The following is a 24,204-nucleotide window of genomic DNA, read 5'->3' as shown; positions in this document are numbered from 1 at the left end:
ACGTACCTAGTGTTAAGACCTGTAGGTGTAGTAATGGGAGGGAAGGAGGGGCGACGTACCTAGTGTTATGACCTGTAGGTGTAGTAATGGGAGGGAAGGAGGGGCGACGTACCTAGTGTTATGACCTGTAGGTGTAGTAATGGGAGGGAAGGAGGGGCGACGTACCTAGTGTTATGACCTGTAGGTGTAGTAATGGGAGGGAAGGAGGGGCGACGTACCTAGTGTTATGACCTGTAGGTGTAGTAATGGGAGGGAAGGAGGGGCGACGTACCTAGTGTTATGACCTGTAGGTGTAGTAATGGGAGGGAAGGAGGGGTGACGTACCTAGTGTTATGACCTGTAGGTGTAGTAATGGGAGGGAAGGAGGGGCGACGTACCTAGTGTTATGACCTGTAGGTGTAGTAATGGGAGGGAAGGAGGGGCGACGTACCTAGTGTTATGACCTGTAGGTGTAGTAACGGGAGGGAAGGAGGGGCGACGTACCTAGTGTTATGACCTGTAGGTGTAGTAATGGGAGGGAAGGAGGGGCGACGTACCTAGTGTTAAGACCTGTAGGTGTAGTAATGGGAGGGAAGGAGGGGCGACGTACCTAGTGTTATGACCTGTAGGTGTAGTAATGGGAGGGAAGGAGGGGCGACGTACCTAGTGTTATGACCTGTAGGTGTAGTAACGGGAGGGAAGGAGGGGACCTAGTGTTATGACCTGTAGGTGTAGTAATGGGAGGGAAGGAGGGGCGACGTACCTAGTGTTATGACCTGTAGGTGTAGTAATGGGAGGGAAGGAGGGGCGACGTACCTAGTGTTATGACCTGTAGGTGTAGTAATGGGAGGGAAGGAGGGGCGACGTCCCTAGTGTTAAGACCTGTAGGTGTAGTAATGGAAGGGAAGGAGGGGCGACGTACCTAGTGTTAAGACCTGTAGGTGTAGTAACGGGAGGGAAGGAGGGGCGACGTACCTAGTGTTATGACCTGTAGGTGTAGTAATGGGAGGGAAGGAGGGGCGACGTACCTAGTGTTATGACCTGTAGGTGTAGTAACGGGAGGGAAGGAGGGGCGACGTACCTAGTGTTATGACCTGTAGGTGTAGTAACGGGAGGGAAGGAGGGGCGACGTACCTAGTGTTATGACCTGTAGGTGTAGTAACGGGAGGGAAGGAGGGGCGACGTACCTAGTGTTAAGACCTGTAGGTGTAGTAATGGGAGGGAAGGAGGGGCGACGTACCTAGTGTTATGACCTGTAGGTGTAGTAATGGGAGGGAAGGAGGGGCGACGTACCTAGTGTTATGACCTGTAGGTGTAGTAATGGGAGGGAAGGAGGGGTGACGTACCTAGTGTTATGACCTGTAGGTGTAGTAACGGGAGGGAAGGAGGGGCGACGTACCTAGTGTTATGACCTGTAGGTGTAGTAACGGGAGGGAAGGAGGGGCGACGTACCTAGTGTTATGACCTGTAGGTGTAGTAACGGGAGGGAAGGAGGGGCGACGTACCTAGTGTTATGACCTGTAGGTGTAGTAACGGGAGGGAAGGAGGGGCGACGTACCTAGTGTTATGACCTGTAGGTGTAGTAACGGGAGGGAAGGAGGGGCGACGTACCTAGTGTTATGACCTGTAGGTGTAGTAATGGGAGGGAAGGAGGGGCGACGTACCTAGTGTTATGACCTGTAGGTGTAGTAATGGGAGGGAAGGAGGGGCGACGTACCTAGTGTTATGACCTGTAGGTGTAGTAACGGAAGGGAAGGAGGGGCGACGTACCTAGTGTTATGACCTGTAGGTGTAGTAATGGGAGGGAAGGAGGGGCGACGTACCTAGTGTTATGACCTGTAGGTGTAGTAACGGGAGGGAAGGAGGGGCGACGTACCTAGTGTTATGACCTGTAGGTGTAGTAATGGGAGGGAAGGAGGGGCGACGTACCTAGTGTTATGACCTGTAGGTGTAGTAACGGGAGGGGAGGAGGGGCGACGTACCTAGTGTTATGACCTGTAGGTGTAGTAATGGGAGGGAAGGAGGGGCGACGTACCTAGTGTTATGACCTGTAGGTGTAGTAACGGGAGGGAAGGAGGGGCGACGTACCTAGTGTTATGACCTGTAGGTGTAGTAACGGGAGGGAAGGAGGGGCGACGTACCTAGTGTTATGACCTGTAGGTGTAGTAACGGGAGGGAAGGAGGGGCGACGTACCTAGTGTTATGACCTGTAGGTGTAGTAACGGGAGGGAAGGAGGGGCGACGTACCTAGTGTTATGACCTGTAGGTGTAGTAATGGGAGGGAAGGAGGGGCGACGTACCTAGTGTTATGACCTGTAGGTGTAGTAACGGGAGGGAAGGAGGGGCGACGTACCTAGTGTTATGACCTGTAGGTGTAGTAATGGGAGGGAAGGAGGGGCGACGTACCTAGTGTTATGACCTGTAGGTGTAGTAATGGGAGGGAAGGAGGGGCAACGTACCTAGTGTTAAGACCTGTAGGTGTAGTAACGGGAGGGAAGGAGGGGCGACGTACATAGTGTTATGACCTGTAGGTGTAGTAATGGGAGGGAAGGAGGGGCGACGTACCTAGTGTTATGACCTGTAGGTGTAGTAATGGGAGGGAAGGAGGGGCGACGTACCTAGTGTTATGACCTGTAGGTGTAGTAATGGGAGGGAAGGAGGGGCGACGTACCTAGTGTTAAGACCTGTAGGTGTAGTAATGGGAGGGAAGGAGGGGCGACGTACCTAGTGTTATGACCTGTAGGTGTAGTAATGGGAGGGAAGGAGACCTAGTGTTATGACCTGTAGGTGTAGTAACGGGAGGGAAGGACGTACCTAGTGTTATGACCTGTAGGTGTAGTAATGGGAGGGAAGGAGGGGCATTACCTAGTGTTATGACCTGTAGGTGTAGAAATGGAGGGAAGGAGGGGCAACGTACCTAGTGTTATGACCTGTAGGTGTAGTAATGGGAGGGAAGAAGGGGCGACGTACCTAGTGTTATGACCTGTAGGTGTAGTAATGGGAGGGAACGTACCTAGTGTTAAGACCTGTAGGTGTAGTAATGGGAGGGAAGGAGGGGCGACGTACCTAGTGTTATGACCTGTAGGTGTAGTAATGGGAGGGAAGGAGGGGCGACGTACCTAGTGTTATGACCTGTAGGTGTAGTAATGGAAGGTGGCAGCAGTGTTATGACCTGTAGGTGTAGTAATGGGAGGGAAGGAGTTTGACTACACAGTGTTATGACCTGTAGGTGTAGTAACGGGAGGGAAGGAGGGGCGACGTACCTAGTGTTATGACCTGTAGGTGTAGTAATGGGAGGGAAGGAGGGGCGACGTACCTAGTGTTATGACCTGTAGTAATGGAAGATAAAAGAGCGTACATGAAGGACAAGAAAAGAGAACATTCTGGATAATTTATTTTGAAAATGGCAGGTCGCAATGTCAGTGAGGATACTATGAACTAACACACAAACACACTCACGTACATACGTGCGCGCACACGCACACACACATAGGTGGCAGCAGTCTGATGCACTGCTCAGAAGGAAGTTTGACTACACAACACCCATAAGACAGAAACAGACAGAGAAAAACAGGGAGATGGGGACAGTACCTGGGGCAGTACCTGGGGCAGTACCTGGGGCAGTACCTGGGGCAGTACCTGGGGCATAACGTGTGTTCACAAAGCTCATGTAAAACAAACGACACCACATCATTACACACGTAACCACCTTGAGCCAACTTTTTAAACTGAACTGTAGTGGAGGGTTATATGGGGATGATTTGCTTCAGTAAAATGGGGGTTCAGATCACAGCGTATTTGCGCTCATCTGATTCAAAAGTCCTTGATGAAAGACTATGGCATTCACTCCTTTAAAACAGTATCTCTCCAAAACTGTTTATGACAACGGACTCCTATGTAACAATCTCTTGATAGTCGGATGAAAAGGGTCAAGACCCTTCACCCTTGACCACAGAACAGATTGGTACACGTACGTGTACAGCAGGTACCGTGGGACAAATGTAACAAATGCTTTTGAATTGCTGTTTGTTATGTTTTCTACCAGTCTTCTCTATTTACAAATGTTTACAATCGTTCCTTCAGAAAGAGGCCTCTGCATGAGGCAAACGTGCAAGGTGCACCCTCTTCATACATTTCCTGTAGCTGTTTTCATTCGTTGCATTTTTTTGTGTTGTTCTTTTTTATTGTACCACAGCAGCCAAAAACTACAAGAACCAAACAAAAGGATAACGACAACAAAAAAATATTCTAAGTCACCCGACGAGAAAGGGGGTGCCATCTTTGGTCACAAAATGAGCAAAAAAAAACTGGAAACAAGTCAAAAGCAAAAAAATTAAATAATAAATTGTTTCATTATTTGCCACTAAAAGGGAAAAACAAAAATTGAAACCAAAACGTAATCCAGTGTCTTTAGCAGGGGAAGTCTGGCTGGTAAAGGTTAAGGGTCGTTCGGGGTCATCGATGGGTCAGAGTTGTGGTAGAGAATAGCTTACAAGACTTCATGGGTTTTTTGTGGATAGGAGGCTTATGTAGTAGCATTGGGGGCGGGGCCAAAAGGGAAGACACACAACTCAGCCAGCAAATCAAAAAATCCCATCACTTCTTCTTTCTCCTCTCCTCCTCTTTCTCCTTCTCTCCTCCCTCCTCCTCCTTGGCGCAATAGCGTTGGAGCAGCAAGTGCAGGTGTTGCTGAAGGGCATCGGGTTGCAGGGTCTCTGGGGTGTCGTCCAGCCGCTCCAGGTGCACATGCTTCCCCTGGGCATCCATCGCCACAGTCCTCTTCTGGGTACGAGACTTACGCATCTGGGTTCTGGAGATGGGACAGAGAAAAGACAAGGGAGGGAGTGAGATAAGGAGATGGGAGAAAGAGAGAAAGTGCGAGAGATGGAAGAGAGAGTTTATTAGACTTGGTTAACCAATAATTCCAAAAGAACCTGAACGTTTGGTCAAAGCTTCATTGACAGGATTTTGACTGAAACTAACTCTAACTTTGGTCACTGGTCATAGTGACCCAAACCATTCGAGCTAATCTATGTCTCAAAAAAATCCATGCAGGTTAGCCTTCTCTCTACCATCACCAACAGCAACCGTATGAGTCATCTTAAACACGCCCTTCGATGGGTAACTTACTTTGCACATGCCCAGGTCCGAATCTTAGCATTTTATCTAAGCATGCAAACTAAATGTTAAGAAAGAGGTATTTACATCATGCTTTCAGATAAATCACTCAAAAAACTAACAGGAGTCTACAAACATGGACACCTTGGGTCAATTAATGAACACTCCCATGCTGTTCTCAAACCTTTTGACAACAGAACCATCCTCCTTCACAACCTCTTTTTCTACTAAATGGGGAAGTTGAATTTTCCCAAAGCCTCCAGCATAACTCAATGCCTGGATGTGACAGAAAAAAGGAAAAGAACATCTCAAACACCAAAACTCCTGTGTCTGTTCTTAGAGTTGAGTTAAGTCTTCAATAAGGTTTTACCAGGTCATACAGTAACAAACATGTCAGTCAAGAACCATTTCAATGGCATGCTATAAAGCTCTATCCATTCAGCTTTATGTTCCAGGCATAGTATCCCTTACAACACTTGATCCAGCTCAACCTGCTCTGCTCAAGCCACTGAGGTAGAAAATACTTTCCTGGCTTTATATCATAACTGGTCTCCCTCAACCTACTGACCTTCTCAAAGTCCTGTTTGGCTGAGGGGAGGTCTGCGGCCAGCGAGGGGTCACCCGTCTGCTTCTCCATCCTCTCGCCCCTCACCACCGTCGTCTTGACCACCTTGCTGACCTTTCGACCCTGCGCCTGCTCTGACTCGATCTCCGAGGCCGTGGTGGCCCCCAGGGCAAGGGGCTCCGAGAAGGTCAACTGGAGAGGTCAAACATAGGGTTCTAAGCTAACTGATTTACACTGCATTCGGAAAGTATTCAGACCCCTTGACATTTCCCACCTTTTGTTACATTAAAGCCTTATTTTAAAATGGTTTAAATTTAAAAAAAATCCTCATCCAGCTACACGCAATAACCCATAATGACAAAGCAAAAACAGTTTTTTAGACATTTTTACAAAAAAACTAACAGAAATATCACATTTACACAAGTATTCAGACCCTTTACTCAGTACTTTGTTGAAGCACCTTTGGCAGCAATTACAGCCTCGAGTCTTCTTGGGTATGACGCTACAAGCTTGGCACACTTGTATTTGTGTGCCATAGTCTGAAGTTTCTCCCATTATTCTCAGCAGATCCTCTCAAGCTCAGTCAGGTTGGATGGGGAGTATTGCTGCACAGCTATTTTCAGGTCTCACCAGAGATATTTGATCGGGTTCAAGTCCGGGCTCTGGGACATTCAGAGACTTTTCCCGAAGCCACTCCTGCGTTGTCTTGGCTGTGTGCTTAGGGTCGTTGTCCTTGTCCTGTTGGACAAGAACCTTCGACCCAGTCTGAGGTCCTAAGCTCTCTGGAGCAGGTTTTCATCAAGGATCTCTGTACTTTGCTCCGTTCATCTTTCCCTCGATCCCGACTATTCTCCCAGTTCCTGATGCTGAAATACATCCGCACAGCATGATGCTGCCACCACCAAGCTTCACGGTAAGGATGGTGCAAGGTTTCCTCCAGACATGACGCTTGGCATTCAGGCCAAATAGTTGGTTTCATCAGACCAGAGAATCTTGTTTCTCATGGTCAGAGTCCTTTAGGTGCCCCTTGACAAATTCCAAGCGGACTGGCATGTGCCTTTTACTGATGAGTGGCTTCCGTCTGGCCACGCTACCATAAAGGCCTGATTGATGGAGTGCTGCAGAGATGGTTGTCCTTCTGGAAGGTTCTCCCATCTCCACAGAGGAACTTCAGAGCTCTGTCAGAGTGACAGTTTCTCAGTTTGGCCGGGCGGCCAGCTCTAGGAAGAGTCTTGATGGTTCCACACTTCTTCCATTTAAAAATGATGGAGGCCACTGAGTTCTTGGGGACCTTCAATGGACCGAAATGTTTTGGTACCTTTCCCACAATCCTGTTTCGGAGCTCTACATTCAATTCCTTTGACCTCATAGCTTGGTTTTTGCTCTGACATGCACTGTCAACTGTGGGACCTTATATAGACAGGTGTGTGCCTTTCCAAAACATGTCCAATCAATTGAATTTACCACAGGTGGACTCCAGTCAAGTTGTAGAAACATCTTAAGGATGATCAATGGAAACAGGGTGGAAACAGGATGCACCTGAGCTCAATATCGAGTCTCATAGCAAAGGGTCTAAATACGTATGTAAATAAGGTATTTCTGTTTTATTTTTTAATAACTTAGAAAAAAAAATGTAAAACCATTTTCATTTTGTCATTATGGGGTATTGTGTGTAGATTGATGAGAATTTTTTAAATATTTAATCAATTTTAGAATAAGGCTGTATCGTAACAAAATGTGAAAAAAGTGCAGGGGTCTGAATACTTTCCGAATGCACTGTACACTCTGTAGCAAATAAGGATACATGATATATTGTGGTGTAGCCAGCGGTTGACCACACAAGGGTCATGGATATACAAAGGATCTCAGTACAAAGGGCTCAGGAGACAGATTTAAGGCAAATTAAGGTTTTGAATATACAGTTGCACTTTGTTATTTCATATTTCAAATCAAAAGGTCTAACTCGGTCAGCATGTAATATACTCCAAACATTAAATGATTCAAAAGGGTTTCATTCAAACATTAAAGAGGCAATAGGCAGTTGAAGCAATAACAAAGTGCCACTGTTTCGTTAAAAAGCAGAGAGATGGGCCTGGAGAAATTGAACCACTCTCAAATTCATAGACAGAGCTATGGATGCAAGGACTGACCATCCATGATATCAAAATTATAGTTTTAAACATGTTTTGAGGCTAAATAGTGCTTGTTAACATTTACTTTATTTACATACATTGGAGTAAAACAAGCTTACATTTGGGGTTCTGATGGTTTATGACTATTCATCTAAGCTCATTTCTAAGTTATATTCTTCAAGAATCAATGGGTATATATCATTAATTTATACAACCTTTAATAATTATTCCTTAAGAGTCTATTGATGCACCCGTGAGTCAATCTATGTAACATAATAAAACAATCCCCATCAAAATCCTTCAGTTTAAGCTAGAGATATCAGGTTGGTTGTATCTCAATTCACGAGCTACAGTGGTGTTTGTCAGACCAGGAGACATCCTGAAAATCGCTCTTTTCACGAAAACGTCTGGAGCGTCCGAGCGGTTATGACAACTCTATGGAAAGACGGGACTCGCCTGAAAGTAACCCATACAAACAAATGGAAGTATGGAGGTAGTTTTGTGGCAACAAAAATAAGGGTTTAACTATGTGTCCAAAAAAATATATATATTTCCTGAGCTTTCTTATATCTCCTAGATATAGGACAGGCACTTCAAATCCTTATTCCTCATTATTTATTTTTTATGGATTTGTTATTCAATGTGTTTCTATGTGCTACAGTAGTAAAGGCGAAATGTAATAATTTATCAAATCATTTTTTATTTAAAAAAATTATACCTAAAGGGGTCCTAAAATTCCAAATCAACTAGCTAAATGATCTATGGTATGGCCATCTTAAAACTATTCTATATGTTAGCTTAGTCGAACACAAAACTATTTGACATAAACAGTTGCATTCACGAGTTTCCTTGACAAATGTCAGTAAAAGAAAATAAGGTCAGCCAAAGCAAAAACCTGATCAAAATGAATTATATTAAGAACAGAAATGGTTTGCTCAGTGGGAAATGAATATCCAACTAGTCAGTGACAACTGTGTGGAGTTTGTGACAGCAACTACGTGAGCTTATACAGCATTATAGACACTACTGAATGTCCTGGGATTTCCTCTGATCTTCTATGTAGAAGAACCCTTTACCTTCTAACGATGCTTGTGAGTATCACAGAGCTCAAAACATTCTGACTCTACAGATGTTTTTGTAAAAATTACCCGGCCCCAGGCCCCTTCTGGATCCGGCCTTGCCTCACAAACTCCGCTATAGCTCAGCCCCCGTTACACACATACTAATGGTTGGTACCAATGCGCTGCCACGCCCACTGCCACACCCACCGCCTAAGCCCCATTTTGATCCAGAAAAACCCCCTGGGTCCATGAAGCTGTGCATTTCGATCCAGAAAAAAAATCTGGGTCCATGAAGCGGTGTATTTTGATCCAGAAAACCCCCCTGGGTCTATGAAGCTGTGCAATTTGCAGCTCCTCTTGTGGCATGCTCCCAGTTTAGCACAGATGCTGCCAAGTTAACCTATCACTCAGCTCCTTAATTGGCCAGGTGACCTGTAGCACAGGGGGTTATGGGAGGTGTAGTGTTCTAGCTGACAGATCTCTACAGCATCTAGTATACTGCATAAGTATATTGCCATTGAAATGGTTCTTGCATGTAATACTCAATAGTTTTCAGAAACACTGGAATATTGACCCCAAAGAAAGACTATAGACACTTGGCACTTGCAATGCCAGAGACGTGGGTTCGATTCCCATGGGGGTCCAGTACTAGGGCTGTAGTGTTGACTGTATTACCTCCACACCGGCAGTCATGAAGGCAGTCAAATTCCACGTGACTGTTTAGTCACGGTAATTAGGCTTCTCGAAGCTCTGATGCTGCTGCTGGTCATTAGTAGCCTAACACACTTGCTAACTGCCTGGTACTCAGCACTCTATTGTCCCTCTAATCACTCTGACATCAATGAAAATCGATTCAAACACTTCATGAGAGCTCATGTTGTGCAACATTTCTATAGGCTATGCATTTGCACGAGAAATCAGAATGATGGCCTCTACTAAAAAGAGAGGGATCAGCTTTCTATAGGCTAGGCCTACTATATTTATTTCTCAACTTTCCTAATATTAAAGCACATTGCTTATAATTACAACAGGGTTAAAGCCTACCTGGCAGACATGAAAATAAAAAAATAAAAAAGCGTCCTCCATTCGCAATTTAAGTGCATAGATGACATGTATTTTTCCCCGATGCCCCTGTTTTGATACAGGTGCATGATAATGGTCCATTCTAAACCTTTCTAAGTTATATATTAACACTTGTGAATGATGTCGAGCAAAATAAACAATGCCTTTTTTCACGACTTAATCATAGTCGCACACCTCATGTAGCCTAGCCCATAGGCCTATATGTTTTAATAAGGTTAGTATCACACCTCATGTAGCCTAGCCCATAGGCCTATATGTTTTAATAAGGTTAGTATCACACCTCATGTAGCCTAGCCCATAGGCCTATATGTTTTAATAAGGTTAGTATCACACCTCATGTAGCCTAGCCCATAGGCCTATATGTTTTAATAAGGTTAGTATCACACCTCATGTAGCCTAGCCCAAAGGCCTATATGTTTTAATAAGGTTAGTATCACACCTTATGTAGCCTAGCCCAAAGGCCTATATGTTTTAATAAGGTTAGTATCACACCTCATGTAGCCTAGCCCATAGGCCTATATGTTTTAATAAGGTGTGGAGCCTAATAACTTCTTAAAATGAAGCACATTAATCCGCTTTACAAGGGGTGTAGAGCCTAACTGACATACATAAGCAACGCGTGACTTTCAAGTTTGGGGAAGAAATATTTTGCTATAAAAATGCACCTTTATAATAAAATCATTAATTGCATAATGGCATTTGTGGTCACTTTTGACAATGGTGTTTTCCACTAATGGAACATTCACGCTTATATCCTACTACCATGTGTGCACTGCTGTGCTTATAATGTGATGAAATAGCCTAATAGTTTATCAACATTTTAAGCTTAACTTTCTGATCTGTAGCATCAGCAAATTGCATATTAATTTGGGAACTATCACATCCCACAACTGTCCCAGACTATGTTTGGAATATTTATTTCTCACACAGAATAGAATAGGTCGACCTTTGTACTATGTGGGATAGTAGATTGACATAGGCTACTGCTTTTGCTGTTCGTTAGGCCTACTCATCTTGTTAAATGTGGACAGTTCTTCCAATATCTTCAAAATACACTTCTGAATTGAATAAGGACGCGCAGTCGCAACCCTGATAAGTCTGTCTTAACTTGTAGCCTGTGAGAAAGAACCAATCACGCGATGGAGCGCGCAGCCACTGGTACACCGGCCACTGGCGTTATCAAGTGCTTGTCAAATTGTGAATGAGAGACTGATGTAGTGTGTACAGCCTGCGCAAAAAAACAAAGCAGAGCTCATGCTTTTCAAGCAACTTTTTTCCAAATCATTATTAGAGTCGCATCATGCATCATGCAAATGTATTAAAAATCAAAACATACAGCCCAACATTTGTAGAACAACTAAAGTCACATTAATAACTGTAAATTAAACATATCGGAGGACCAGTTTCTTTGTTTACCCCTCAACACAGAATAGCTGCATGTGTTCACTCTAACAAATCGTTTGGAGAAAATATTTATATTTTATTCAGCTTTGTTCAATTGTATTCTTCATACTGTAAAATAATACCACAGAATTCTAAGCAAATCTTGTCTGCTAAATGAACTAGTGTAGCCCACAGCCATTTGGCATAGCCACATCAGGACAACTCAGAGTATGTTATTCTGTTCTTATGAAATAGACTACATCATGTTTCTTTAGACCTGTCTAAAATAAATAATGGATTTATTATGGCTATATTACATGGATTTATTAGACTTTTTAAAATGTAGACATTCCATATATCTGCATCATTGGTTATGTGTGGAAGCCCGGAGATGCTAAATGTGTTAATGTTAATTAACGGTCAATTACGGTGACCGCACAGCCCTTACCAGTACAAACAAAATACAAAAATGTACGCACTCACTACTTACTGTAAGTCGCTCTGGATAAGAGCATCTGCTAAATGACCAAAATGTAAACGCATAGACACAAAGACGACAGATGGACGGACTGACCTCAGTCTGATCTCCCTCACTCCGGACCACTGTCCTCTTCACCACCTTGTTGAAGCTGTCTCCCTCCTCCACGCTGACCATCTCCTGCTGAGATCCCTGCACCGTCACCTCCTCTCTCTCCACACCGTCTGGAGAGAAGTACTTACGGATCACCTTCCGTGTGATCTGGGGCAGAGAGACCAGAGAGAGAGGAATGTAGAGCACTGAGCTGCATGACTAGGCCATATAAGAGCAAACACACTTATTTGCCTGGGGAAATCATTGATAAATAGTAGTTATGTAATAAATAATCATCATTTGGTGGGAGTTTATATTTTTCTTATGTTGTTGAGGTCTACTGTAAATCGGGGAGTGTTCTAGAGGTCAGTGTCTGTGAATGTAGGTGTAAAATGTCCCTTTTACCTTCTTGACTACCATGTTTCCTTGCTCATCCATGTACTGTTCTTCTGTAACTGTCTGGGGAGGGATGTCTGGCAGGTCATCCGCCTGGAGAGAGAACATAGTAAATGCACAGTCAGAGCACTGACTTAACAGACCCGAAACACACACTGGAGTTAAAGCAAGTACACAGATGAACCGGTTTAAACATTGCAATCTCAAAAAGGGAAATAAACCAACATAGATCAGTCATTTCGAACCATTATCATATACATGACCATATCAACCATTATCATATACATTACCATATCGACCATTATCATATACATTACCATATCAACCATTATCATATACATTACCATATCGCCCATGACCATATACATTACCATATCAACCATTATCATATACATATCAACCATTATCATATACATTACCATATCCACCATTATCTAACATCACAAATATTTCATCAATCTGTCACAGAACAAAATTATATGGCAGATGATGGTGCAGTATAAAACAAAGCGGAGACAGAATGAGACAGAAATCTAAACATGAATATACTGTATATATACAGTGGGGCAAAAAAGTATTTAGTCAACCACCAATTTTGCAAGTTCACCCACTTAAAAATATGAGAGAGGCCTGTAATTTTCATCATAGGTACACTTCAACTATGATAGACAAAATGGGAAAAAAAATCAAGAAAATCACATTGTAGGATTTTTAATGAATTTATTTGCAAATTATGGTGGAAAATAAGTATTTGGTCAATAACAAAAGTTTATCTCAATACTTTGTTATATACCCTTTGTTGGCAATGACAGAGGTCAAACGTTTTCTGTAAGTCTTCACAAGGTTTTCACACACTGTTGCTGGTATTTTGGCCCATTCCTCCATGCAGATCTCCTCTAGAGCAGTGATGTTATGGGGCTGTTGCTGGGAAACATGGACTTTCAACTCCCTCCAAAGATTTTCTATGGGGTTGAGATCTGGAGACTGGCTAGGCCACTCCAGGACCTTGAAATGCTTCTTACGAAGCCACTCCTTCGTTGCCCGGGCGGTGTGTTTGGGATCATTGTCATGCTGAAAGACCCAGCCACGTTTCATCTTCAATGCCCTTGCTGATGGGAGGTTTTCACTCAAAATCTCACGATACATGGCCCCATTCATTATTTCCTTTACACGGATCAGTCGTCCTGGTCCCTTTGCAGAAAAACAGCCCCAAAGCATGATGTTTCCACCCCCATGCTTCACAGTAGGTATGGTGTTCTTTGGATGCAACTCAGCATTCTTTGTCCTCCAAACACGACGAGTTGAGTTTTTACCAAAAAGTTATATTTTGGTTTCAACTGATCATATAACATTCTCCCAATCTTCTCCTGGATCATCCAAATGCTCTCTAGCAAACTTCAGATGGGCCTGGACATGTACTGGCTTAAGCAGGGGGACACGTCTGGCACTGCAGGATTTGAGTCCCTGGCGACGTAGTGTGTTACTGATGGTACGCTTTGTTACTTTGGTCCCAGCTCTCTGCAGGTCATTCACTAGGTCCCCCCGTATGGTTCTGGGATTTTTGCTCACCGTTCTTGTGATCATTTTGGGGTGAGATCTTGCGTGGAGCCCCAGATCGAGGGAGATTATCAGTGGTCTTGTATGTCTTCCATTTCCTAATAATTGCTCCCACAGTTGATTTCTTCAAACCAAGCTGCTTACCTATTGCAGATTCAGTCTTTCCAGCCTCGTGCAGGTCTACAATTTTGTTTCTGGTGTCCTTTGACAGCTCTTTGGTCTTGGCCATAGTGGAGTTTGGAGTGTGACTGTTTGAGGTTGTGGACAGGTGTCTTTTATACTGATAACAAGTTCAAACAGGTGCCATTAATACAGGTAACGAGTGGAGGACAGAGGAGCCTCTTAAAGAAGAAGTTACAGGTCTGTGAGAGCCAGAAATCTTGCTTGTTTGTAGGTGACCAAATACTTATTTTCCACCATTTTTTGCAAATAAATTCATTCAAAATCCTACAATGTGATTTTCTGGATTTTTTTTCTCATTTTGTCTGTCATAGTTGAAGTGTACCTATGATGAAAATTACAGGCCTCTCTCATATTTTTAAGTGGGAGAACTTGCACAATTGGTGGCTGACTAAATACTTTTTTGCCCCACTGTATATCATAGGCATTATCCAAAGTTCAGCACAGCAACAAAATTACCCACAAGCAAAAAGTCAACTCCCATCTAAACCCAGCACCACAGCACACTATGGCAGCGCCCACTCCTCTACATGCTCTCCGATGCCCGATACCTGGATGATAACTCTGCGTCGGACCACCCTGGAGGTTAACACCTCTTCCTCTGAGTTATCCGATGACAGCAACCCTAGCTCCTCATTTATCTCCTGAGAGACAGCACACAGCCATTGTGAGCATAATAGATCATTATATCATGGTTACACATTTTGTATAGTTACTGCAGGCACAGTTACTGCAAGAACAGTTACTGCAGGCACAGTTACTGCAAGAACAAAACAACAAGCAACAGTGTTCCTTCTTTTCTCTTTCTCGGTTGGACTTTTTACTTTTATCTCATTGGAATAGCAAAAAGGCATTCAAAAGTAGGCTATCGTAGACCTGATATAACTTTTCAGAAATAAATCAAATATGAGAGAGGTTCTATGAAATGGTGTTGGAGATGGAAGATGAAGAGAAGGCCCAGTTGTACAACACCCCTTCAACAAAACCAGCCATGCAAGATATGTAAACGATAATCCAAAGAAATTGTGGTTAAAGTCTAAACAAATACCTCTGTTTGGAATGTTGATGTGGAATATGAAGTATTGACAGTAAAGGTTAGACAATTATTTCACTTTTTTTAATGGAATTTATTCGTATGTAGTGTGGGTTCTCTTCATTGTATCAAATACCTTAGCTGAAAATAGGAAAATAATTAGCAAACACAGCAAGCAAACATTCTCAAAGGTAAGTATATTCCTTATTCCTGATTTTGTCCCATGATTACTCCATTGTGTTGGTCAGTGACCAGTGGTTTGACTTACAGTGTATTGTCTTGTAAGTATACACACATGCAAACACAGCACTGATAAGCTTTTTATACTTGTGTTTGAGTGAGTTGATGTCCTCTCTGGACTGTGGTAACACTGCAATCAGCCTGAGAAGCTGGGACACAAGCCAGGGCAGGGTGCAGTCGTCATGCTCGACCTCTTACCCGTTCCAGAGAGTACTCATCGTCATCGTACCCTGCCCGCGACCTGGAGGGAAGCTCTTCACATGTAGGTACAGTTTCACTTTCACTTTCTGGTCTGTCATAAATGCCATAATCCCCAAGACTTTCACTACCCGATGAGAAGCGCTTTTGGTCATCCACCCGTAGGAACTGTGTGCTGTATATAGGGCTCCCTTTGAGGAAGCCTGTCTCCGGTGTGCTGCCGAAGGGGGTTGGGGAAGGAGGCTCTTCAATGTGGTAGAGGTCTTCAGGTTCCTCTGGCTCCAGATCCTCTGGCTCTAAGAAGTCTGACAAGTCATCTTTGCAGTCAAAGAACTCCAGGTCTGAGTCTTCTTGGGCGGAATCTGATTGGATATCTGGTCCAAATGCAGAGAGTGATTTCTCAAATTCCCCGAGCACTCGCTTAAAGTCTGGGGAGAATTCAAAGGCTTCTGCGGATCCAGGTGTAACAGACTTGGAAGCGGACTCAAGACCTATCAGGGTGGTCGTCGTGACCTGACTCTTATCTGACAGAGAGTCACTGAAGACGGGCAAAACTGGACTCATATCAGTGGGAGACACCTGGCTACACTCAGAGACTCTCAGAGACTGGCGTCCAGAAAACACAGCTTCATAGTCTGGAGGCACCAGGAATTGGCTTGACATCGGCGAAAATAACTCACCCGATTGATTCTGCTCAAATTCCTTGCATGTAAATTCACTCGAGCCAAGGAATTCCTGACGGGCAGAGTCAGGTTTCTTTAGTTTAGGTGTGACTGCTCTATGGGTAGTGAAGGGGTCTTGTTCACTGATCTGCAATGGAGTTGATATAAGAGGTTCGTAGCCTGTGGCTGTCTTCATCTGTTTAGTAGATGCCAGGACCGATACACTGGTTTCTTGACTGAAGGCTGGAACTGCCTTTGGCTCATGAAAAGTACTTTCCATTATCATGGTAGACTTGAATTCACTTTGCATCTTTCCATAACCGGTCTGCAACAGTATTTCCTTGGCAGTTTGAGACGGAGCCTAGAAATAAATGTTGACATCACTTGAACATGGATTACTGAAATGCGTTGTTACAGCATGCACCACCGACATCCCATCAACAAACTGCATAACACTTATTAGAGTACTAGGTCTTGTGATTCATTTTCTTCAACAACATGTTATATTTTAAATCACTGCAAGAACAAATTTCAAAAACAAACCATTGGAGAACAAACCATGCAATTCTAAAGGCCAACATGATGTGCCAGATGACGTTACAGTAATGAGACTGTGCTTTTTCACAAATTATTAGTTACATCTCAAAAGAGACAAAATTGGTTAGTTACATCAAACACCATCCAAGTCTATTGTGATTGCACAAACATTCTTCAGAATCCAGACATCCATTTCAACCACACAGTGTTATTATCATCCTCCATTAGCATGGGAGTTATTCCATTATTTCATGGCACGTGCAAGTCAGCTTTCTCATGCTCTCTCTCTTACCCTCTGTGGGTCTTCCTGGGTGTTTATTGTATCCGCACTGGGGCACAGGACCTCTACTTCTTCCTCTTTTCCGTCCTGGACCTTCACTGGTTGTTGACTTACTGGGACGTCTTTCTGGACCTTTTTGACGTCTTCCAAACCAATAGTGGCTTGGGGAGCTGGGATGGTTTCAGCATGCTCTGAACCATGCTTTGTCTGTGTCCATTCCGTAGATGAGGTAACCATTTCTGCTACTAGTCCACTGACCCTTGATAAGCCTTGATCTGTCGTGCTCATTTGTCCCTGATCTATTTCAAATTCATTATCGGGGACTGACAACAGAGTGACACCCAAGGACTTTTCTTTGGGTGACAATGGGACACGCTCAGAAGTTAAAACAGTTGTCACATCACTCAACGTACCTGCTTTAAATGTCATTGTTTCTCTACCTGTAATAACTAAACTTAACTCTTCATCTGATTCACCGGATTCAGGAGACGACTGCCTTCGGAGGACATCGGCCCAATAATCTAGAGGTAAGGCTACGAATACAGTGTCTGATGACACGGATTCAGGTGAAGACGTTATATCACTAAGGGGTTCCATGAAGTACTGAGATAAAATCCTCATAAACTGAGGCACCGGTGAGTCAGGCGAAAGCCGCCGATTCCTGCCAACTGATTCTAGGGAATCAGGTGAGGATGGCCTACTCTCTAATGCTGAAGGTGATATGGCCATTAGCTCATACTCAGAGCCAGAAGACGTTGATTCAGGTGATGATGACCTGTGTTCTATTGTGGCATACTCCATATTACATGAATCCATTCGTGATACACCTGATATTGTATACTGAGGGATCTGTGAGTCTGGAGAAAGCGACCTGTTGTCATTCATTTCATGCATTGATTCAGGTGAAGATGTTCTAACGTCAACCATTGACATGGCTGATTCTAGAGACATGGGTCTGTATTCAGCTGACTCAGGGGATAGCGATCTATCCTTCTCAACTTGTTTCTCTAATATCACAGATTCGGGTGATGATATTCCAACATCTGCCTTTAACACTAATGTTGCAGGTGACATGGGTTGGCAGTCAGGCAAAGACTCAGGTGCATCGTACATAAGATTGTATTCTTCCACCATCATGGTTGTTCCAGGTATAGGTGAACCAGCCATTGATTTCTGGTCTGTTTCTTCACGTGCCAATATTTCTGATGGTAATGCGCGCTCAGGAATGAGACTTTTGGCTGACAACTCTGTTTCCCCACAGTTTGATTCTACTGATTCAGGTGACAATTGCGTAGGTTCAGTAGCAAAATACTCTGCAGTTGATATGAAGTGTTCCGAATCCGACAACACTGATCCAGTGGAGGATAATTCCCTTATTGATACAGATTTTGGTAACGCCTCCCTATAATCAGGGACAGGACCCTCGGGTGTTAATGGTCTATGTTCATCAACTGATGCCACTGATTCAGGTGAGTCTGGTCTCACCTCATCAAATAAGGACTCAGAAATGAGTGGTGCATGTTCAATATCTGAAGCAAATGATTTGGGTGATGATGACCTGTACCCAATGGTTGAAATAGCAGATTCAGGTAACATCTGTCTAAACTGAGGTATGGGGGAGTCAGGAGACAATGCCATGCATTCATCTATAGATGCAATTGATTCAGCTGATGAGCATCTATCCTTAAGAAGAATTGAGGCAACTATGAATAACTCTATTTCAGATTCCGTATCTGAGCATATCGATTCAGGCGATGCTGATCTATTCCATGCCACTAGTGTAGTAGTTTCGTGCTGTGTGTACTTGGGTACTGGGGAGTCTGGTGACAGAGCTTTAAACTCATCTACTGATGCCGTTGAATCGGGACTGTCGGGTCTATCTTCAATCTCAGAAATCAAAAGAGTGTATTCTGTTTCAGATTCTGTTTCATAATCTGCCAATGATTCAGGGGATGAGAACCTATATCCAACCATTGAAACGATAGATTCTTGTAATGCCTGTCTAAACTCAGGCATGGGGGAATCTGGAGAAAGACACCTGTACTCATCCACTGATGCTGTAGATTCAGGTGATGATGATCTGCTGTTTGTCAGTTGCATGACTGATTCAGGAGACATGATTCTATACTCTGATAAAGACTCAGGTGATAGGGGTCTTTCCTCTGTATCTGATGCTATTGACTCAGGTGAGTCTGGTCTCTGCCAAAAGGAAAAAGCCTCAGAAAGTATAAATTTGGTTTCTGAAGTCACTGATTCAGGCGATGAGGATCTGTATCCAAGAACAGATTCAGGTATTACCTGTCTAAACGGAGGTACAGGAGAGTCAGGGGACAGTGATCTATGTTCATGGACAGATCCTAGAGATTCAGGAAAGGACGATCTCGTGTCAATACCCAGAGCTATTGAATATTTTGGGTCTATTTCAACATCTGAATCAGATACTGATTCAGGTGACAATGATCTATGATAGGATTGAGCCGTTTCAAGGGAAAATAGTGAATATTGGGGTATGGGAGAATTCAGAGATAAAGATTGACATGCTTTCAATGACTTTACTGACTCTGCTGAATCTGATCTCAAAACAGCCTTTATCTTAACTGACTCAGTTGCGAGAGGCCTATATTCAGACTCAGAATCAGGTGTGAGTGGTCTTTCCTCAGTAACCTCAGTTGATGAACTTTGACTTTCTCTTTCTGATGTCTGTACATACTCTATGATATTGTCAGCATACTCAAATATACCCGTTTTGGGGGTTTCCCCTACATAATGGGGGTCATGTATTGGAGAGATCAGCTTCCAAAGCTCTGCATCATACTTAAGTTTGTAAACTGGGACTCGTATGACTGATGGAATGACAAGTATTCCTTCTTCAAATACTGTTATTGGTGACAAAGATGGTTCTTTTGGAGTGTGGGTGAAATCAGGTACTGACAGTCCTTTCTGAGCTTCAGGTTTACTAGATTCAGGAAATAATTGGGCTGTGGACTCGAATGTTATTGGTGGACTTTCTGGGACATCAACATCTGATTCAGTTACCGTTATTGTTGACATGGATGGCGTCAAATCTTGCTCTATTGAAGGTTGTGCTAAATTAGGTACATAAAGTATTTTCTGACACTCAGGTTTAGATGATTCAGAAATGAATTGGGCTGTGGACTCAAATATTATTGGTGGACTTTCAGGGACTTCTACACCCGATTCTTCTACCGTTATTGGTGACACACAAGGTACCATGTCTTTGTCTTTTGAAAGTGAGTTATTCTCACTGACTGATCCAGTCGACTCAGGCGATAAGGGTCTACCTTCAATAGCTACAAATCTTGACTCAAATATCTCAGAAACCTCATCATCTGGTAACGATTCAGGTGATGATGACCTAAGGTGAAACTGAACAGCTTCACAGAACAATGGTGAATATTTGGGTACGGGGGAATCTGGTGACAATGACCTATTTTCATCCGTTGTTCTTGTAGACGCAGGAGACATTGTTTTAATATCCTCCAACAGCATCAGGGATGAAGATGACATGGGTCTGTACTCTGATAATGACTCCGGTGACAGTGGCTTAGAGTCATTCTCCTCAGCTGGAGAATCTATTGATAACGATTTACGTTCAGGTTCCGATGTCACCTCATACTCCATTCTTTGTCCAGCATACTCAAACACACCTGTTTTACTACAGTAGGTTTCTCCTACATATTGTGGGTCATTTACTTGAGAGATAAGCTTCCAAAGTTCTGCATCATACACAAGTCTGTACTCTGGCACTAGTATTGCTGATGGAAGGACATGTGTCCCTGATTCGGATACTGTTATTGGTGACACAGATGGTGATACAGATGAAGATTGAGCCAAGGCAGGTACTAATAGTCCTTTTTGAGGTTCAGTTTGACTAAATTCAAATAATGGTGCAGTTGAGGACTCGGTTAATATTGGTGAACTTTCAGCGACATTAATACCTGATTCAGTTACAGTTATTGGCAACACGCATAGTACCATGTCTTGATCTTCTGGAGGTTGAGCCTCGTCACCAGTGGCTGATAGACCTAATAGAGGTTGAGGTTTACTAGATTCCAGAAAGGGTGGAGCTGTGTACTTGAATATGATTGGTGGACTTTCAGGGACATATACACCTGATTCAGTTACAGTTATTGGTGACACGCATAGTACCATGTGTTGGTCTTCTGAAGGTTGAGCTACATCAGGTACTGATAGTCCTTTGTGAGGTTCAGGTTTAGTAGATTCGGGTAGTGCTGGTTTAGGTGCAGTTACAACTTCTGCAGGTTTCGTTGGAGGTGGGTTTGTAGAAGATAATGCTGACTCAGATAATTGTATTTCAGCAGGAATTTCGGTCTCTGATTCAGATGCTGGATCAATTTTGGCGGACTTTGATTTAATTTTTTTTGCGGGTTTCGTCTTTGCCGACAATGGATTGAGTTTTCTTTTGCCCTTTTCAGTGGACTGCTGTATATCTGGATGTATATTTTGCATGTCTGTTGAAATAGCAGGTTCTGACATTAAAGGGTTAGGTTTAATGGCTTCAAATGATTCTGCTGCCAATTGTAATTTTTCTGGAACAAGTGTCAACTTTGCTTTTGTCACGGATGGAAAAACAAGGAGTTTAGGGGATTCCAATTTGGTCAACGCTGGATACGTGATCTCCTTTTCAAAGTCAACATTTTCAGGTGAATCTGATCTATGCGCTGCAGCTATAGACTCCAGCGACATTGGAACATATTCAGTGTCTGACAATACTGATTTAGATGAATCTGATCTATAATCAACAATAGAGTCGGGTAATAAGTGTCGAAACTGAGGTATAGGTGATTCATGTGATAGCGCTCTGTACTCATCTATCGATGCTACTGATTCAGATGATGAAGGTCTATCCTTATAAAGTAATGAAACTAAGGGTGCAGTTTCATAATCTACATCTGAAAATATAGACTGGGATGATGATGTTCTACAGAACGTCACTAAAGCAATGGGTTCAGATTGCCAACATTGTGGAATTGGTGAATCTGGAGACAGAAATATATCTTCATCTACTGATCTTGAAGACTCAGGTGAGTCTGGTCTCTGCCAAAAGGCAAAAGCCTCCAATGGTATACATTCAGTTTCTGAAGTCACTGAAGTCTCTGATTCAGGTGAGAATGATCTGTATCCCGAAGTGGAGATAACCGATTCAGGTATGACCTGTCTAAACTCAGGTACAGGAGAATCAGGGGATAGGGGTCTATGTTCATTGACTGACCCGGTAGATTCAGGTGATGATACCCTCTTCTGTAAATCCTCTTCAGGAGATAGTGGTCTATCTGATGAAAAATGCCACCTCACTGTTTCCAGAATTACTGATTCAGGAGACGATGCTCTGTCTTCAGCTTCGTAAATTACAGATTCAGGTGAAATAGATCGACAATAACTACTTTCACTACCTGGAGATATCGCTCTGGTAAACTCTCCCTTGTTTGGAACCATAGATGTCAATGGCCTAAACATTTGTCCAGAGGCATAAGCAGGTAATTTTGCAGTTTCCCATTTAATCTCAGGGGATGGTAAAGGAGACAGGGGTCTAAAATTAGGTATGGACGAGTCAGGCAAAAGAAGCCTAAGTTCAGTAACGGATGACAGTGATTCAGGGGATGAGGCTCTACTCTCAGTCAACAGTATGGATGAATCAGGTGTTGACAGGCGATACTCTAGTATAGGGGATTCAGGTGATTGGAACCCAGACCTATCATCTGAAGTCACTGACTCTGGGGAAGATGATCGATCATGCATTGAAACTACAAATTTAGTAGCATACTCAGACCCTGAGTCAGGGGATGAAGACTTTTTTTCGGTTTCGGAGGCTGTAGATTCTGGCACCAAAGGCATGAATGACTCTGATAAGAATGTAACAAAGGCTTCCTCCTGACTTGAAGGCTTGTGTTGAGTGATAGGTAAGGTTATCGCAAAACTGTACTCTACCTCCGGTATAACAGATTTGGCTGATCTGGAGTCAGCCACTGGAGGATCTAACACCTCTCCTGGGGGCTCAGCAGTTGATTCATGTGACATCTGGATTAATGCAGTGCTGACAATGGATTTTACTTTGACCGAATCTGAAATGAGAGTGGTTCTTGACACGTCAGATGATGTTTGAGCTATTGTCTGGGATTCCTTACCCACTTCAAAGGAGATAGACTCTGGGATCAAGGGACTGATATCTACAGGTCTGACATAAAGCTCAGCCTGGTCTACATCAATCAAAGGCATGGAGGTAGGGGAATCCTCTGCATAAACCGGGCTGGCTCTGTAAGTACCCGCCACTTCATCCAATTCCATTGGTGTTTTCCTGGATCCTTTACTAGTTGACTTCACTACATACCCAAACAGGACTTTGTAAAGTCTGTGTGACACCTCGTCAATATGATCCTTTGAGAATATCTTATGTGTCTCTTTGGGTCGTACCACCTCAGAAGACTGAGGCAGCTGAGTAGACTGTGGTACATTTATAGGCTTGGCTGTAATACTGATGTTCTCTGTGACCCGTTCCATTGTCATAGTGACAGAGGTGGTGGAGAGGTAAGTGTAGTCCTCTGAGGTTTGCTTTAGCTCCACAGACAGCTCACTGAAGTCTGGCTCGGCCTGGTCACATTCAGTCAGACTGTCCTCGAAGTCGGTCATGGACAACGGACGGCTCCCACAGACACGCCTACGACTTCTTGTGGGCGACTGTTGGTGACTCGTTGGTGACAACACCCATTTGTTGTCACTTTCAGCCTGGGGGGGGTGAGTTGACCCCTCACCCCACTCTGCACCTCCCTGTGCCCCGTCCTCAGAATGCTTGACAGATAGAGAGGGCGAGGGGGGAGGGGTGGGCCCTTTGTAGACAGGATCTAGGACATGAGAGGTGAGCTGGTAGGGGGAGGTGCGGTACAAGGTGAAGAAGGGACTTACTTGTTTGAAAGTGCCCATATGTAGTGACTCAGCCTTCTCCGGTCCAGTATCTGATGTACCGCCCACAGAACTGAGGAACAAAACAATAACAAGGTCAAACATCTAATCCCCTTTGAAGTCTCCCAAGTCCCTCTTTCTGTTGGTCCCTCTTTCTGTCTTTCCCTCTTTCTGTCGGACTCTCTCTATCTCTCTCCATCACAGAGAGAGATAGATTTTAACAACGCAAATCAATATCTTAATTAACTGTTTGTTTCTACAACCATACAACATGTATGTACCGGCAAACC

General features: G+C 43.6%; 2 protein-coding genes across 2 annotated transcripts in view; both read right to left on the bottom strand.

Moving 5' to 3' along the window:
• Positions 1–24,204, bottom strand: part of LOC112214895 (ankyrin-2-like) — a 192,760-nt gene that overhangs the window by 139 nt on the left and 168,417 nt on the right. Inside the window, 9 exon segments of the mRNA XM_042298414.1 lie at positions 20–642; positions 2,439–2,716; positions 3,006–3,111; positions 3,203–4,789; positions 5,282–5,373; positions 5,666–5,854; positions 11,896–12,060; positions 12,298–12,381; positions 23,918–23,987. Of these exon segments, the coding sequence (XP_042154348.1) occupies positions 4,576–4,789; positions 5,282–5,373; positions 5,666–5,854; positions 11,896–12,060; positions 12,298–12,381; positions 23,918–23,987 (814 nt within the window). The 3' untranslated portion in view covers positions 20–642; positions 2,439–2,716; positions 3,006–3,111; positions 3,203–4,575.
• LOC112214808 (microtubule-associated protein futsch-like) lies at positions 14,588–23,867 on the bottom strand. Its single transcript, XM_024373840.2, has 2 exons — positions 16,988–23,867; positions 14,588–16,519 (listed from the first exon to the last, which is right to left on the bottom strand). Exons 1-2 carry the CDS (start codon positions 23,642–23,644, stop codon positions 15,479–15,481), a joined length of 7,698 nt encoding a protein of 2,565 aa, XP_024229608.2. The 5' UTR covers positions 23,645–23,867; the 3' UTR covers positions 14,588–15,478.

This window comes from Oncorhynchus tshawytscha, linkage group LG15 (genome assembly GCF_018296145.1).
Source record: "Oncorhynchus tshawytscha isolate Ot180627B linkage group LG15, Otsh_v2.0, whole genome shotgun sequence".
Classification (NCBI taxonomy): Eukaryota; Metazoa; Chordata; class Actinopteri; order Salmoniformes; family Salmonidae; genus Oncorhynchus; species Oncorhynchus tshawytscha.
This window is presented reverse-complemented; position numbering and strand designations above follow the sequence as displayed.

Coding starts and splice junctions, on each gene's coding strand:
- LOC112214808 (XM_024373840.2), bottom strand. CDS start 23,644: ATGACCGACTTCGAGGACAGTCTGACTGAATGTGACCAGGCCGAGCCA. Junction 16,520..16,987: donor CCCAGGAAGACCCACAGAGG/GTAAGAGAGAGA, acceptor ATTTATTTCTAG/GCTCCGTCTCAAACTGCCAA.